This window comes from Phyllopteryx taeniolatus, chromosome 1, assembly GCF_024500385.1.
Source record: "Phyllopteryx taeniolatus isolate TA_2022b chromosome 1, UOR_Ptae_1.2, whole genome shotgun sequence".
Classification (NCBI taxonomy): domain Eukaryota; kingdom Metazoa; phylum Chordata; class Actinopteri; order Syngnathiformes; family Syngnathidae; genus Phyllopteryx; species Phyllopteryx taeniolatus.
In genome coordinates this window covers 7,649,518-7,665,830 of record NC_084502.1, presented here as the reverse complement: position 1 = coordinate 7,665,830, position 16,313 = coordinate 7,649,518, and the positions used below count along the sequence as shown (strand labels likewise).

The window sequence follows — 16,313 nt, the reverse complement described above, 5'->3', positions numbered from 1 at the left end:
CTTTGTTTGTTTTCCTCCCAATATTGTGCCGCTCTATTCTTGGCTATGAAACAGGACAAAATGCTCAGTGTCTTTTATGCCAGTCAGCAGGAAAGTGTTCATTCGTTCAGAGTGCGTGTGCACCCAAAAAAAAAAAAAAAGGTACAGCATGAACTTGAACAACTGCGCCGCGACACTTTTAAATGCACAATATCTATTGTTGACGTTGTTGAGCTCAATGGGGAAATGACTCGAGCTGAAGCATTTACAACATCTCTTTCTATTTCTTTGCTGAAGTGCTCATTAGACAAGTGGAAAAGTGAGATTGTTGTTCTGCGGCTGGGCGGACGGAGTCTTCTTATCACTCCTTGCTGTTGCTTGTTCTGGCTGTCAATTAGAGCATGGAGGCTGCACCAAAGACAGGTGAGCGCCACAGCACCGGGCACGCATACTGTTCCTTTTTGTTATCTTTCTCCTTACAGGAAAAAAAGATGCATTTGGATTCTTTCGATAGACTTCATGAAACACAACGTGGCTTTTAACCTGTCATGTATGGAGAAACATTTGTGTCATTCCAGATGTGGTTAAGCAGGCATGTCTTTAAACAAGTGCGTGTGTACGTGTCATACTATTTTACACATTCAGCCGCCAGTGAATGATTGATCGATTTTGGTTCTTTGGTCACTGTAAAACCAAAAGACACGCCTTGAAATACTTTTATTGCGTCTCATTCAGGTATTGATGTGTGAAATCAAAATTTCAACCCCAGACAAAGATTCAATGACAGATTTTTAGTGTGACATTTGCGATGCTAAATTAAGAACACAGGTTTTGTTTGTAAAAGTAAATATTGTATTGTATTGGGTGAAAATCTGACCGTGAAATTGTTCAAGCATTGTGGCTACCAGTGCTATGTTCGAGGCTGCTGTCAATCGTGACTCTACAGTCCGGATGCCAAATCCTGAAGGCGAAAGTTTGCGATTCGTACCTGAATGAAATAGAACACACAGACACACACACACACTCTTTGAAGTGTGTTCTGGTTGTTTATTTATTGAGGTGACACCCAGGGGATTTATAGGGGCACTAGATGTATTAATAAAGTAAGTGTACTTTATTATAATATCATTGCATTTGATCGGTGTCTTCAAGAGTTCACAGCAGTTTTCATTTCAGGCACAACCAGAGGCCAAGGACGCCTGAAAATGGTCAACTTTGAGATCCTGGAAAACCACATTTCTCGTGAGACCCAGGGGCTCAGCAACAAATACCTGGTGGTCCGACGAGGGAAGCCTTTCAAGGTTACTCTGGTGTTTTACGGACGGATGTGGAACCCGAAAACAGAGTATCTGGCCCTGCAGGTTTTACTAGGTGACTTTGCACACAGCAAAAAAACAATGGCGGGCACCAAGTACTCTTAACTTTATTGTCTGCTAGATTGCTCGAAATCTAGCCTCGTTGGCAACTTTGGGCAGAAAGCTCCACCGATTGAGTCGTTCCTGGTGTGTGGGGCGAAAACGATTGTGCCCTACAAATTCTGCCTAGCGACAAGCAGCCGGTCCAACGTGTGACCTAAGTAGGAATAAAGAATGGAAGTCATTATGACATGGACAACATTTTTTAATCGTGGCCACGATATACATAACGTGTGCACAAAATACAAATTTGTCTAATGTGCTCAAGAAATACAGTTTAATATTATGACTTAATATTAAGCACTCAGACCTCCCAAGTTAATATTAAACCCACAAGTTAGTATCTCATGTGCACGTTATACCTTTTTCCTGGCCCCAAATGTGTACATTGTGGACACAATTTCATTTTCACTTCCCCATGTCACGTCAGATGTTAAAGTTCTTCGCTTCTCCTCACAGGTGAAATGTCAGCAAGGATGTTGGTCTATTTCTCCGACAAGCGGTCCGACCCGCGTAGCTGGTCAGCACGAATCTACCCAGGCGACATAGGTCACCGCGTCGTCACCATCCACGTCTGCGCCCCCGCGCTGTCCTCTGTGGCGCAGTACCAACTCATGGTCCACATAGTGGGATCGCATGAGCGAAGCAGCTACGCCGCGGGACTGTTTGTGCTGCTCTGCAACCCTTGGCTCAAGGGTGATTGCTCCGCTCTGACTTTTGTCGAGTCCACGATGCAGTGCGATGAGCACACTTTTCTCTTTTCTCTTGAAGAGGATCCAGTGTACATGCCACTGGATGCGCAACGACAGGAGTACGTCAAGAGTGATTACGGCGTGATCTACATGGGCACGGACCACAACTTTAGTCAGCAGCCCTGGTCGTTCGGTCAGGTGTGCGTATATGTGTGACGTCGCCCGCAAGTGTCAAACTGAAGGCCCGCGAGCCAGATCCGGCAATCCGGCGTTACGTCCCAAACCATGATTTTGACTGTGCTGTTAAATCACTAGCTAGACGTTTGACAACCTTGATGCGATAAGAAATATTCGACCGAATCAGTGTCCATGTGTTCACAGTATGAGCCTGGTATCCTTGAGGCTTGTCTGCAGCTGCTGCAAGTCAGCCCGCAGCACCTCAGCAACAGTCGCAAAGACTACGTTCTACGAGAAAACCCGGCCTACCTGAGCAGGATCGTCTGTGCAATGGTGAGACGCAAAAGTCACCGCCAAAAAAAAACAAAAAAATGTATTCGCGAATTTCCCTCTCTTGACACTTTTAACTACTAGTCTACTGTCGTGAATGCTGACAGGCACTAGGAAAGTGAGAAGTGTTTTCTTTTTTTCCCCTTTCATTCCATTTGTGGTTGCGTTCCCTCTTGAAGTAGCGTATGGATGGCATCATGGCAATGTATCTGCTCCTCCGCAAGGTGAACTCCAGTGATGACATGGGTCTTTTGGAGGGGAGGTGGAAGGGAAGCTACAAGGGCGGTGTCAAGCCAACAGAGTGGAGCGGCAGTGCGGACATCCTTCACCGCTGGATGGCATCCAAAGGCAACCCCGTGCGCTATGGACAGTGTTGGGTTTTTGCATCTGTCCTTTGCACAGGTGCTTTTTTTAATGGGTTTTATTCATAAATCCCCCCCCACACACACACACACACTTCTTGTTCATGCAATGGCCAGTATTTTATACGTGGGACCTGTTTTCCCCCCCCAGTGATGCGAGTGCTGGGGGTTCCCTCTAGGGTCGTGACAGTGTTTAACGCAGCCCACGATGGTGATGGAAACCTCATCGCTGAAGAGTTCTACTCAAGCACTGGGGACAGGCTCGGGCTGTCCAAAGACAGCGTTTGGTTGGTATCTCCAGCTTCAAAATGGGCTTTATGCAAACTGCACAACACATAAGGAAGCTCTCTTAAGACTTATTTTTCTTGATTTGAATGTACAAGTCAAAGACACACCTTCAGATGTGCAGGGTAGGTCCTCCCTGCTCTAATCAATAAAGACCGTGATGAATTCATTTGCACTTCAAGAGGGAAATCGCAACCTGCTTTCATTTTTTTGGGTTGATGGAACCATTCTTTAGAAACTCTCAAAACAAAATGATTTGATTTGAATTGAATAGAAAAGTGGGCCGGATACACTCCCTTGTGAAACACAGGATCTCGATATTGACAGATTAGTCTGTCAATATCTGAAATATGCTTTTACTACTCTCAGAATCATTTCTTCACTCCCTTTTTTTTGTTTTGTTACCCTCACCTGTGCCAGATGATTTTTGCTTTGAAAGGTATGGAGCTTGACATACCTTACTCCATCGATCGTCATTTGTATTGTAATGGTTATTTATTGGAAATGTAAAGGGACAGAGAAAATGTATCAACATAACGCTAACATCTCAGACATCTTGATCCATGTTACATCGCAGGAACTTAGTAGTACCATGCAGGATTTTTTTTTTTTGTTCATTTTTTTTTTTTTTTTTAAATGTGTCAAACGTTATCTTTATTATACCAGTAAGCCACGGGCCGCTAAAAAATGGACAATTGGACGCAAATGTCCCCCGAGCTGTAGTTTGGATACTTCTTTTGTACACTGAATGAAAATAAGTGGTCCCAAGCAGCTCCCCTGGGGTACACCTTTAAATAGATCTTTACTACTTTTTCATCTGTGTGTTTTTTTTTTTTCTACCCTAAAACTTGGTACGCATACGCATACAGGAACTTTCATGTGTGGGTGGAATGCTGGATGAGGAGGCCAGACCTTGGTGCCAAATATGACGGCTGGCAGGTTGTGGACCCAACCCCGCAGGAAAGGAGTGCAGGTGTGCGGACGTTTTAATGGGATTCAGTCAACTGGTACAATTCACCGATCGAATACGTTCAATATCTTCCCACTGCAGGTGTATACCGCTGTGGTCCTTGTCCAGTGGTCGCCATCAGGAGGCGTTGCCTGAACACCCCGTACGACACTGCCTTCCTTTACGCCTCTGTTGATGCGGACATCGTACGCATGATAGTGCGGTCTGGTAAGGTGGTGGGGAGGAAGGTGGACACCGAGTGGGTGGGACGCTTGATCATCACCAAAACCATCGGCTCAGATGCGCCAGAGGAGCTGACGGATTCTTATAAGAGAAAGAAAAGTAGGAGCAGATTAGTGTCCAATTAGAGGGCATAATAATTGTTTCATTGGGTAACTGAGCACCCTTATTGTTCTTTGCAGTATGTCGTGCCCCACGTTCTGGTCCACCCGAAGAAGGTAAAATGCTGTAGTTAATGCACTTTCACTGAGCAGTGTCAGAATCAAAATAGTTCTTTGAGTCCTCAAGGAAATTGGCTAAAACAAGATGGTGTCCGTTTTACAACCACTGCACACACCCCTGAGCTTTAACGTTAGCATTACGCTAGTGCTAACACAACAGAGACGTCCCGGCTGGGCCATCATTACGTTATAAATGCGACATATACATTTGAAAGTCAGCTTTTGTTCTAGTTTTGAAAGTGAACATGTTCCCTGAACTGAACATTTCTCATCTATTTTTTTTTTTTTTTTTTTAACAGTATGTCATAGGTCTCTTAATGTCATGTCTCGTCTACCCAACGAAGGTAAGACTGTATTTAATACGCTCTCACTGACTAATGTCACGGTCAAATACTTTGAGAGCCTCATTTGTGTCTAATGATAGTTGATTTCATTAACCACTGTTTATTTCAATTAAAATACAGCTGACAAGCTCTTTACTTTTCATGCTCTTAGTTTGCCATTATGCTATCGGCTACATGCTTTTAACAATAGCATCTGCTTGTAATGCAATGACGCCAGCCTGATGTCACCAGACCTTTTCCTTTGTTGCATTAAGTTTTACATCTAGTTGCAGTTCTATGGTTATCGTCACACTTTTACTCTCTGGTAACTTAGTAAATAGTTGATTGCTCGATATACTTTGTAGATACATCACGACAAATGTCATACGCAGAAGGAACGTGGTCAGAGAGTACAAGTTTCATGTTTGATCAAGTGTGAACATTTTTAAGTTTGTCGTGACAAGATGAAGTCTTCCTCTCGCGGACTTTGCTCCTGCGCAGACGGGTCCAGCTTGGACGTGACCTTGAGCGTAGACGGAGAGCCGACTCTGGGCAAGGGCATCGACCTGACGGTGACGGTCACAAACCTGTCGAACAGCACTCGCGTCCTGAGGGAGCACCTGAACGCTCAGTTGAAAGAATTCAACAGTAGCCCAGAGAAAAGCTTCTGGAAGAGCCACCAAGAAGTGCCCATTCAGCCATTTCAAGGTGAGCTCTCCGAGTGTCCCATTGACTGGTTAAAGCCAACATGAGGGCAATGTTTGGCCAACCTCCATTTATTTTGCTCCTCCAGATCTGACACGCCGCCATTCCATCGCGCCCTCTGAGTACGAGGCGTTCCTGGCAGGCGACGACATTGTGAAGGTGGCGGTGGTCATCAAGGATTTGAAGACCAAAGAGAGGGTCCTGGCTACACAGGACTTCAACCTCAGCTCACCAAAAATAAGCATAGAGGTACACACTGGGGGCGGGGGGGGGGGGGGGGGGGGGGGAGCTTTTGTACTTGTGTAAACATTTTTGAAATGCCAGAAACAAAAATGATAGCAACATATCGTTTTTTGGAGCAACGTCATTTTGGAGTTTCTGAATTACCTACAGTCGATGTTGCCACACTTCTAGGCAACATCTTCACACCCAGATCTAATTTTTTTAAAAATGAAAGTTAATTTATTGACATTAATTACACAGTGGTAAATATTTCATTATCACATTATTCATTCATTACCAGTATTCATTATTACCATGAAAATGATTTTTAATACAGAAATGAGGTAGGAATCGGCCTTCTTAAAAGTATGTTGCAATGTGTTTACCAAATTTGTACAACAGATTGTTTTGACTTTTTGACTTGAACTACAGAAATAAATGTACTTATCCGTAATGTTCCAATGTATTGAGATGCAACTGTTCTAGAGGGACTTTGAGTCGCTTTTTGGGGCGGGGGAAAGGGTCTATCGTGACTGAAATGGCAAGAGGAGACTATAGTCCTCTAACAGAATAATACTAAAGTAAAAAAAAATAAAAATAATAAAATAAAATCAACTAGTGCTGTTTTTTTTGGGGGGTGTATGTTAGTTTACCTGTCCAAAATCCCTTCCTGATTCCTAAACGGTGTGGGAAAAAAACCCACACGTTTATTCAGATCATGACCAAAATTGAGCAGGTTCTTCCTTGGTCAACGTTCCACCCTTCCACAAAGTTCGGGTTTTGTGCATTCCTACTGATTGACAAATAACGAACAGGCAATGGATTGAAAATGATACCTGTTGTCTTCGCCCAAGGTAAACCTCGGGTAAAGTGGTAATGACGCGTGTTCGTTGAGTTATGGTGACATCGGATAACAATCTCGTTGGCAGCTTGACACTATTATTTTAATAACTACCTCGCCGTGATTCTCCTGCAGGTTGACGGTGGGGACAGCATCCAGGTGAAGAAGGAGCACCAGGCCCTTGTGTCCTTCACCAACGAGCTCAACAAAACTCTGAGTGGGGCTGTTCTCACTGTGGAGGGCTACGGATTATTGCAGGGCAAACAAGAGGCCAGGTGGGTCTGTTTACACTTTTTTTTGTAAACGATGCAATCGCTCCTGATCATTGCAGTGCTCCACGGGGGTTGTTTGTGCTTCAAGTAGCTAAGGAATGTGGTTCTGAGAATGCTGTCAGGCCGGCACATGCGCAAACATGTTGGGGATCAGGTGCTCAAGCCAAAAATGATTCCTACAATTCAGAAAAAAAAACTGTAGTATTCCCACGAGGTGTCCTCTTTCTGCATCTGCTGGCGAACATGTCTGTGGAGGTGGTGAGGTTGCCCCCGCAATCTTCTGCAGCCGAGCTGCTGCTGTGCCACACTGCGATGGTGGTGTTGTGGACGCTATCCACCGCATTTCTGTTGAAGCTCCTCAAGACAAAGCTCTCCAGTCTGGCATGTTGCAGCTTCTGGAGGAAGGAGAACATTCTAGACCACTGCTGTCCATCCTGAAGTCTTTGTCTCCTTGGTCTTCTTCATATTGTTGCCAAAAGATTATCTTTGCACTAGTTCACCAGATGGTCTAACTTCTCTTTGTACTCAGATTCATCATTGTTCGTGATGCATCCCACTACTCCTGTGTCGTCCACAAACTTAACGATTTGACAGCTTGGGAATTTTGCTGAGCAGTAATAGGTCATTAGTGTGAACAGGAAGGGGCTCAGCACACAGCCCTGTGGGGAGCCAGTGCTGAGGATGATGGAGGAGAAGACGGTGTTGTGGATCCTGACAGTTTGTGGTCTGTTTGGTCAGGAAATCCAGAACCCAGTTCTCCAGTGATAGACTCAGCCCAAGAATGTCCAGGTTTTGCACCAGGGTCGTTGGGATGATGGTGTTGAAGGCGGAGGTGAAATCCATCCACATAGGAGCTCTTGCTTTCCAGGTGGCTGAGGGCTATGCGGACCACTGATGAGACGGCATCATCAGTGGAGCGGTTCTTCCTGTAGGCGTTACTGGTGAGGGTCCACAGTGACATAGACGGAGTCTGGAATCTGTGCCACGATCAGCTTCTCAGAGCACTTCGTGACTATGGGAGCGCATTGCAAATGCTAATGCTCGGGTCGTGCTACGGGAGCTACGTAACGCCATTAGCTCTCTACAATCCAAGCACCCAGAGGCTTTTTACGAGGTTGCAGGTGACTTTAACCATCTAAATTTGACGGACACTCTCCACAGATTTCACCGGCATATCACCATGCCCACGCAGGGGAATAACACACTGGCTTGTGTGTACATGAACATACGCGGGGCATTCAGAGCCCTCCCTCTACCCAAACCTCATGCCCTGGCAGATCTGCACGCAATATAACAAGTGAACACACCCCTTTTCACATACAATATCAGGGTTGGCTGATGTCCAATATGCCCAACTCCGGCTCCAACTACCGGAGACAAATTCCTTGTGTGTTTTTTGGACATACTTGGCAAATAAAGATGATTCTGATGTTCATAATGTAATATTGCTCACTTCCCAATCCTCTCTCTTCCAGACTGACCATCCTGCATCCAAATGAGAAGATAGTGAAGAAGGTTGCCATCATGGCCTCCACTTCAGGCACTAAGATGCTGACTGCCTCTTTCTCACATAGCGGCAGCTCCGGCGCCATTTCGAGAAGCTACCACAAAGTGTCCGTCACCACACAATGACATTGAAAAATTGGAAAGCTCCGATTTTTGATCTATTGTCGCTTAACAGTATCATATGCTTAACTACACCGACTGGTCACAAAGTTATGTACACCTTCACAGTGTAATGAGAGCCAAGAGATGAGCGGCATTCAAAATGGAACTTTACGAGTATATAGTGGTTTGCAGTGGTGTAGAATTGCACTGCATTACAATTGCAGCCGTTCCCAGTAATGCACCAATGATGGGTTCATTTTCCACTCAATGATGATGTCACTGTGAATGGTTGTCTGCCTGTATATGCCCTGTGAATGGGCGCCGGCGACCAGTCCAGGGTGTAGTCTGCCTTCCGCGCTAAATCAGCCGGGATAGGCTCAGAGATCTCTACGACCCTGGACTGGTAAGTGATATAGAAAACGGATGAATGAATGAATACCTGTAACGGTCCATTAATACACCATATGGTTACATAGTGATGATTGGGGGGAAAAAAAAAAAAAAAAAAAAGATATATATTAATAATAAAGACTGGATGCTATTACTCCAAGCTACCACTAGATAGAAACATTGAACCACGCATTTTCTCTTCACTGTGTAACGCTCCCTCTGAGGTATTATACAGCATATTCTTTATGTCTATAAATATATACACAGTGGATAAGAAAAATGTCTCAACACACTGTTCAAATGCCAGGTTTTTATGATACGAAAAAAGATCAATCATTTGAGCCGGCAATGTGACCTATGACCTGTACAACTCCAAAAAGAAATCTTTTTCTAGAAGTCAAAATAAACAACTGGGATTCTACGGTTGCATATCCTATAGAGCGAGCGGGAATTCGGTTTGTTCAGAATTGACCAATCCCATTCAAACGCACGCGCGCATTGTCATCACTTTTCCCGAAACGTTTGTCGTCCCAATTCACAAGCTCATTTCCGAGCCCCGTTTCCCGCTAACATGCAAGTGGATGTGATTGGTGGAAAACAAGAAAGTCAGACATGACAATGAACTTTAAATATTTGGGATGTTCTGCTTTTATTTACTTATTTGTATTATTTCATTTTTATTTGACTTTTTCCAATGTATGTTTTCCATTTGTATTTTCATTTGAATTCTTCTTTTTTTTTTTTAAGAATAACCTAGCGTAAATATTATTGTTATTATTCTGAAAGACCTTCGGACAAGTCAGCGAACGGCTTGTGATGCCGCCTGAGTGTCAGACGGGCGGGTTGGTGGGGTCGGGGGGGGGGGTGGGTGGTGGGCTGTTGGGCCCGAGCGATAATCAGACTGCACGCTTGCTGATTTTCAGACAAATTAAACGTCAGGGGGAAAAAAAGCAGCCAGCGCGACTACCGAGAACGCTTTGAAAAGCCGAGCCCGTCATAAATTATTAATGGGCCTTCCTCCGCCTCACGCACGCACGCGCACACACACACACGCACGCACGCACACACCGTCCATCTCTCCTGGCTAACAAATGTTAATTACACTTCTTTGTCTTTAGCTGCCTCTTCGCTTCTCTCTTGCTCCCTTCCTTTTCCTCTTTCCTCCTCCCTCCTCTGTGTCTGTCATCCTTTCTTTTTGCCCCCCACCCCCTCCTCCCTTCTTACCTCTCTGTCATCAGTCCATTTTCTTGTCCATATTTGTTTGCCCTTGTTGACGTCACCTCGTTTCAGCCCTGCCGCCCATCTGCCAGGTTCCATCCCTCTTTTGCTCCTCAATGTTCCCCTCTTTCTTCCCTCATCCGCTGGATGTTTGGGTCTATCTTTTCTTCCTTCCTCCACGCATCCCTCCAACATCCATCCTTCCATCCATCCTCTCCTTCCCCTGGATGGATGAGGGAACCGTGGTTCTTCTTTCCATCTATCATTTCTCCATTCCTCCCTCCCTTGCAGCCACCCACCTATCCCTCCTTTCTTCCGTCTATCTACACTTTCTCTGTTCATCTATCTATCCAACCATCCCTCCATTTGTCCATCTTTCCGGCCATCACCCATCATTTCTCCCCTCTAGCAATCCTTCCTTCAATTTATCTGTTCATCATTATTTCCATCCATCCATCCTTTTGTCATTATTGCCTTCTTTCCTTGCATTTTTTCCTATTTAGCCTTCCTTCCCTTAGTTTTCCTTCCTTCCTTCTCTCTTTCCTTCTATTGATCCATAATTCAGCCACCCATTCGTACTTCCTTCCACCACCAATCCCTCCTTCCATCTTTCCCTTTCTTTTTTCTCCTTCCAACCATCATCTGCTTCTCTTCTGTACCCCTCCTTCCAAACCTCCCTTCATCCATTGATTATTATTTCCTTCTTTCCATACGTCAACTGTTCTTTAATCCATCCTTCCTTCCCTTCACCCCTCCTTCTATTGATCCTTACTTCCTGTAGTCATCCATCCATACTTCCTTCCTTCCATTTTCGCCATCCTTCCACACTCCTTATCTCCATCTTTACCCCTCTTCCCCTTTCATCCCCCCTTCCAGCCATCATCCATCCTTACTTTGATCCAGCTTTCCTCCCCTCTCGCTATCCTTTCTTCCTTTCCTTCCTCCATTCATCGTTCTTTCCTTCCGTCCATCATTTGTTCCGTCTTTGCCCTTTCTTGCAGATAGATAGATAGATAGATAGATAGATAGATAGATAGATAGATAGATAGATAGATAGATAGATAGATAGATAGGTAGGTAGGTAGGTAGGTAGGTAGATAGATAGATAGATACATATATAGTTAGATAGATAAATAGATAGATAGATAGATAGATAGATAGGTAGGTAGATAGATAGATAGATAGATAGATAGATAGATAGATAGATAGACAGACAGACAGACAGACAGACAGACCATCATTGAATTATCAATTATCAAAAGCAATTCAAGAGCACATCAAAATAGCAGTCAGCCATTTTGTCACAGCTTAGCGGTTCTATCAGCCATCTTGGTTTCTGGGGGCGCGACTTAATCAGTCAATTAGAGCAGCGCTGGACGGATATCACCGGACTGGAAAGGCACCTCAGCCAAGCAGCCGATGAACGACGAATCACCATTGGAGCGACGGAGCTGGGAATTCTCATCGCGGAAGATGAAGGCAGCATTGAAGACGGTGATTTGAAGACGATCGCGAAACTGCCCTTCACAGAGCGCTGTGCCCATTACATGCAGAAAATGAACACTAGTGCTGCTTTTGACTAGCACTTAGTTGCGAGAGCGAGAGATTTTCATTTCGGTTCCAATTTTATGGTCGCCATTTTTCAAAACTGCAGATAAGACAGGTGCTAAGGAGTGAATGTTAAAAATGCTTCTAGGATGGTATATGGCAGCATCATACAGACAGGCATATAAATGGAGACGGTCACAACTCCTCACTAAGCTGCAGAAATATTCGTTGTTCTTCGCAGATGCCTGGAAGGTTCATCTACATGTGTTGCGCCACAGTTTGTGTTCAAATAGCCGTTTCTTGAGGTTATAACGCGACAACACCAATGCGATTCGTTGCCAGGTGAGGTGAGGTTGCTCCAACAGTGCTCGTATGTCAAATTGTACGTCAAGAAACCTGGATCAACTGACTCGTCTCCCTCAAAGTGAACAAGTGCAGGTGCAACGGTGGAGCTTCATTAATTACATCTCCGAAGAGTTCATCGAGCACCATGCGATCAACTCTGTGATCGAAACACTGGCGTACTGCAAGGCTCGGTGATAAGCCACTCCCTCTTCTCCCTTGTTACCCACGACTGCAGACCTGGTCGTGGCTCCGACATCGTTAGCGACTTTGCTCATGACACCTGGTGATTGACCTGCGGTGCACTGGTGGAATGTTTGTCTGTCTGACAAACAAACAAACAAACAGGCTGAAACATTTTGTCAAATTGTAAATGGAACAAGTAGAAAACAAAACTTTATTTATGTAAAGATACAGTACTTCCTCCACAAACAGGAATCTTCCCTCAGCATTAGTTAAGAGTGAGTACACTATTAATTCTGTCCTAATCTAGTTTGTCTTTCAAACAGCCTTGTGAAAGGACAAAGAGTCTAAAAAAAAAGAAATATTTTAATTGTGACGTTTTGCACATCTTTGTTGTTTCGGCACGTAAATACTGGTTTCATTCCAGGAGAGAAATTATACATAAACTATTTAACAAATAAGTAACACTGTATGTACTAACATGTTATAACACTGTAATGCCATTTAGTGTTTTCTCTTTCAGAGCATAAAACTCTGAAAGGGAACTACAAGGGCTTTAGAAAGTCACTGTGCACTTCTTCTTTTTCTCGCAACTTCAAAGAAAGACGTGTTGGGCTCGATTTATACAAATCAATCTTGAGTCTTCTTTTTCCACAAAAGAAAAAAAAAATAATTACAACATTCAATGAGAAATATATTAGATACAAAATACACAAATATCATTTTCCACAAAAAAAATTCTATAAAAGATATTATATAAAAAATACAAAAATATGAATGAAAAATTTCCAACCATTAGAAAAGAATAAAAAGATTCTAAATGATTAGAAAATGCTTTGACGTGTTTACATTTGGAATACAGTGGGTACATATGAACGTATTCTCTTTGGAAATGTGTCTGTTAATAAAACTGTGAGTGCACAGTGACTTTCCTGTAGGATGTCAGACAACTGACTGCGCTGATCAGCTGATCACATACAAGGCAATCAATCCCCAAGGTCGTATGGATGGATGTGAGGAAGATTGAAGTCCTCATTAATGCCCGGCGTACGCACACGGACGCAAGCGCAGATGCGCCGCCGGCGCGCACTCTGCAGTGGCCGGGTTGCCATGGTAACAGCACGAGAGATTCACTGAGCATCTTGTTTGGCCACTGCCCTTTTGAAATGATAGCTCCCTGAAGTGGTTCGCTGATGAGGGGGCGGACTCATGATGAGCACTTGCAAGGCTTCCACTTTTACATTTGCAATCGTGAGTCTCGCTCTTCAAATTGTATTCAGAAAGCCGCGGCGCGTGTCCGGACTTCTGTTAGCCACCAAACTCTAACCTGGTTAGGACAGGTTAAGGAGGGAGCTCAGGCAGACAAAAACCAGCAAAGCCGCAGTACCAGATCGCCTCAGCTCCAGAGTGCTTAGGGAGTGTGCACACCAGCTCAGTAAGGTTGTCCAGTTCATGTTTTAACCCGAGCCTCAGCCGTGTGGAAGACTTTCCGTTTGATGCCGGTTCCCAAAACACCGTCACGTCCCACCCCGCTTTCGAACACCATGGAGAGGATCGTCCTCAGTCCTCGCTGGATCTGCTGCAGTTCGCCTGTCAACCTGGCGTTAGGGTGGACGGCGCCGTCGTCTTGCTGCGGCACGGGTCTGAGAGTGCAAAAATAAGACGGTTGCGAAGCATAACGAGAAACTCCATCCTCGTCGTCAAACTATTAGTCTTTGTCTAATAACGTCACGGACGGCAACCGTGTGCCCCCCGAGAACTTTCTTCATCATAGAAGTGAGACAACACACAAACAACTCAACACGTGTCCAGACAGTGGACTCATTTAAGTACCCTGGTGTTCACCTAAACAATAACAAAATGGACTGGTACTGTATAAGAAGACAAAGGGCCAGAGTGACCTCCATTTGCTGTGGAGACTAAGACTAAGGTCTTTTGACATAAGCAAGGCCTTGCTCAGGACCTTTTACACTTTTCTACACTTTTTCACTTGACCGACTGAAAGCTAGCTCTGTTCCGGGCTGCCAACTGAACCCCGTCGAGGGAGGTGGCGGACAGAAGGATGCCGGCCAAGTTGACATCCGTCATGGAAAACAACTTTCACTCCCCGTATTACACTGTAGTCCCTGCGCAACTCCTTCGGGAGCCGGACTTTTACATCCGAGGTCCAGGAAGGAGCACATTCTTGCCCACAGCAATATGACTGTTCAATTGCACTAAGTACAAACTATTATAAAAGTGCAATATTTTCACAACGTTAAATACACAAAGTGTAGTACTTCTTACACAATACAATGTTGCTGAGTTTTTATTTTATTATTATTTTTTAATTATTCCGTTTGTAAATTAAAAACAAATTCCTCATCTGGTTCATTTTGATAATGCATTAGTGTATTGTTTGCTGCTGTAACCAGTGAATCTTCTTCTTCCATCAGTTAACTTGGTGTTATTATGTTTACACGAAGGCCTTGGACATATATTTCTTAGAATTTCCACCAAGTTGTAAAGTCATATGACCCTCAAAAGTCCTACCAAAATACACTTCTTAGCTTGAGCGTCCGAAAAAATAATGGCGAGGTTCAGTAAGCATTGAGTGATCGTCTGTCAGTGACATCAACAATGATCGGTTCCCAGAAATCTTGAGCAAAGTCTTTCCAGAAGTGTGTTATTGCTGAAAAAAGGGCAAACTGGCTTCTACTTACGGAATGGAAATGTGTTCCAAGACATTTGTCCATGTAGAATACGTTGCTATAGCCACAGTCCTTTTGTATCGAGGGAAAACAATAGCCCCCCTAAAGCGAATTGAAAAGCACTGGAGGGGAAAATCATTTCATCACTCGATGTGTGATCGTGTGAGGTTCGGGCGTGAGGCTTGACTAACGTGTGTGTGTGTGTGTGTGTGTGTGTGTGTCATCTCAGTGGCTCCACAGAGGATAACTGATGACCTGCATTTAGAATGTAGACAAGAGTTTTGCGCTGAGGAGACGCTACGATGCAGTGATATTGAAGGTCTGCTCTGAATCCTATTGCCCATGATGCATCGCTGCCCACGCAGCCTGCCTTCATCCCCTCCAACCTTCCCTTACCTACTCCGCCATTAAGAAAAGTCCTATTTAGCAAGGTGAGGAACGTAATAACCTCAGCAAAAGTTCAGCTGCTAGCGTGACAAATACACAAAGTGACCGTGCCAAGTTCCTAAAAAGAACCGGTCAGGGGCCTTCAAAGGAGTTTTGAGTTGAATATTTTTGTTAGGAATTAACAGTCACGGGTAGCACAGTGGAAAATCATTTCTCGAGAACAGTTGGAATATAACGACAAAACAGTCGCAACACCTCAAGCGTAGCGTCCTCATAGTAACTGAGCAAAAAAAATAAAGAAAATTGAAATTAAAAAGGAGCAAGAGGCAAAAAAACAAAACAAAAACAAAGACCTTGTGAGAGACAGAGTGTTGCAGATGTTGGTTACCATGCCAACAGCCTTATAAAGTATTAATGCTACCTTGCCTTCTGCGCAGTGATTTAATCAGTTTACCCAGCCAGCAATGAATCATCCTCATCATCCTCATCATCCTCGTCATCATCAGGCTGAGTTAGGAAACACCTCCTAACGACACGATTCACATCGCGGTTGTCGAAGACGTTTGTGTTCACGTTTTAACCTGCATTGAACTTGATCATCACCCCAGGCACTGTGTGATATTATCAATTGAGTAATGACGGATAGTAGTAATTATGACACATTTTCATATTTTGTTCTGACATTGTTTTCTAATGAGAAATAGAAAACGTTAGGATGCAATTTTATGCGGGCTCCCAAATAACTTTACTTTCCAAAGTAACTACTCGATACTGGAAGTTCCAGAATACACAGCAACAGTCAGTCAGAGGTAATATTAGGCCATCGATGTCAGAAATCAGTGAAAAGTTTGTTTCCAGACAGCATAGTCATTACAAATAAATGTAGTTTCAAGCTCATTTCGGAATATGAATGATATATATTTTCCAATTGAAA

At 44.1% G+C, this 16,313-nt stretch overlaps 1 protein-coding gene across 1 annotated transcript; it reads left to right on the top strand.

Moving 5' to 3' along the window:
- Nucleotides 1–254: 254 nt before the first annotated feature.
- Nucleotides 255–9,638, top strand: LOC133475386 (protein-glutamine gamma-glutamyltransferase E-like). Its single transcript, XM_061768156.1, has 14 exons — nucleotides 255–402; nucleotides 1,156–1,350; nucleotides 1,854–2,284; nucleotides 2,468–2,596; nucleotides 2,818–2,995; nucleotides 3,107–3,242; nucleotides 4,110–4,213; nucleotides 4,292–4,531; nucleotides 4,612–4,647; nucleotides 4,950–4,994; nucleotides 5,475–5,681; nucleotides 5,767–5,927; nucleotides 6,877–7,016; nucleotides 8,489–9,638. Exons 1-14 carry the CDS (start codon nucleotides 381–383, stop codon nucleotides 8,643–8,645), a joined length of 2,181 nt encoding a protein of 726 aa, XP_061624140.1. The 5' UTR covers nucleotides 255–380; the 3' UTR covers nucleotides 8,646–9,638.
- Nucleotides 9,639–16,313: the final 6,675 nt, after the last annotated feature.

Bases quoted from the DNA above. Each gene is read 5' to 3' on its own strand.
- LOC133475386 (XM_061768156.1), top strand. From the start codon at position 381: ATGGAGGCTGCACCAAAGACAG. The intron at 1,351-1,853 runs GTGACTTTGCAC...TTCTCCTCACAG, and splicing joins GGCCCTGCAGGTTTTACTAG to GTGAAATGTCAGCAAGGATG. The intron at 5,928-6,876 runs GTACACACTGGG...ATTCTCCTGCAG, and splicing joins CACCAAAAATAAGCATAGAG to GTTGACGGTGGGGACAGCAT.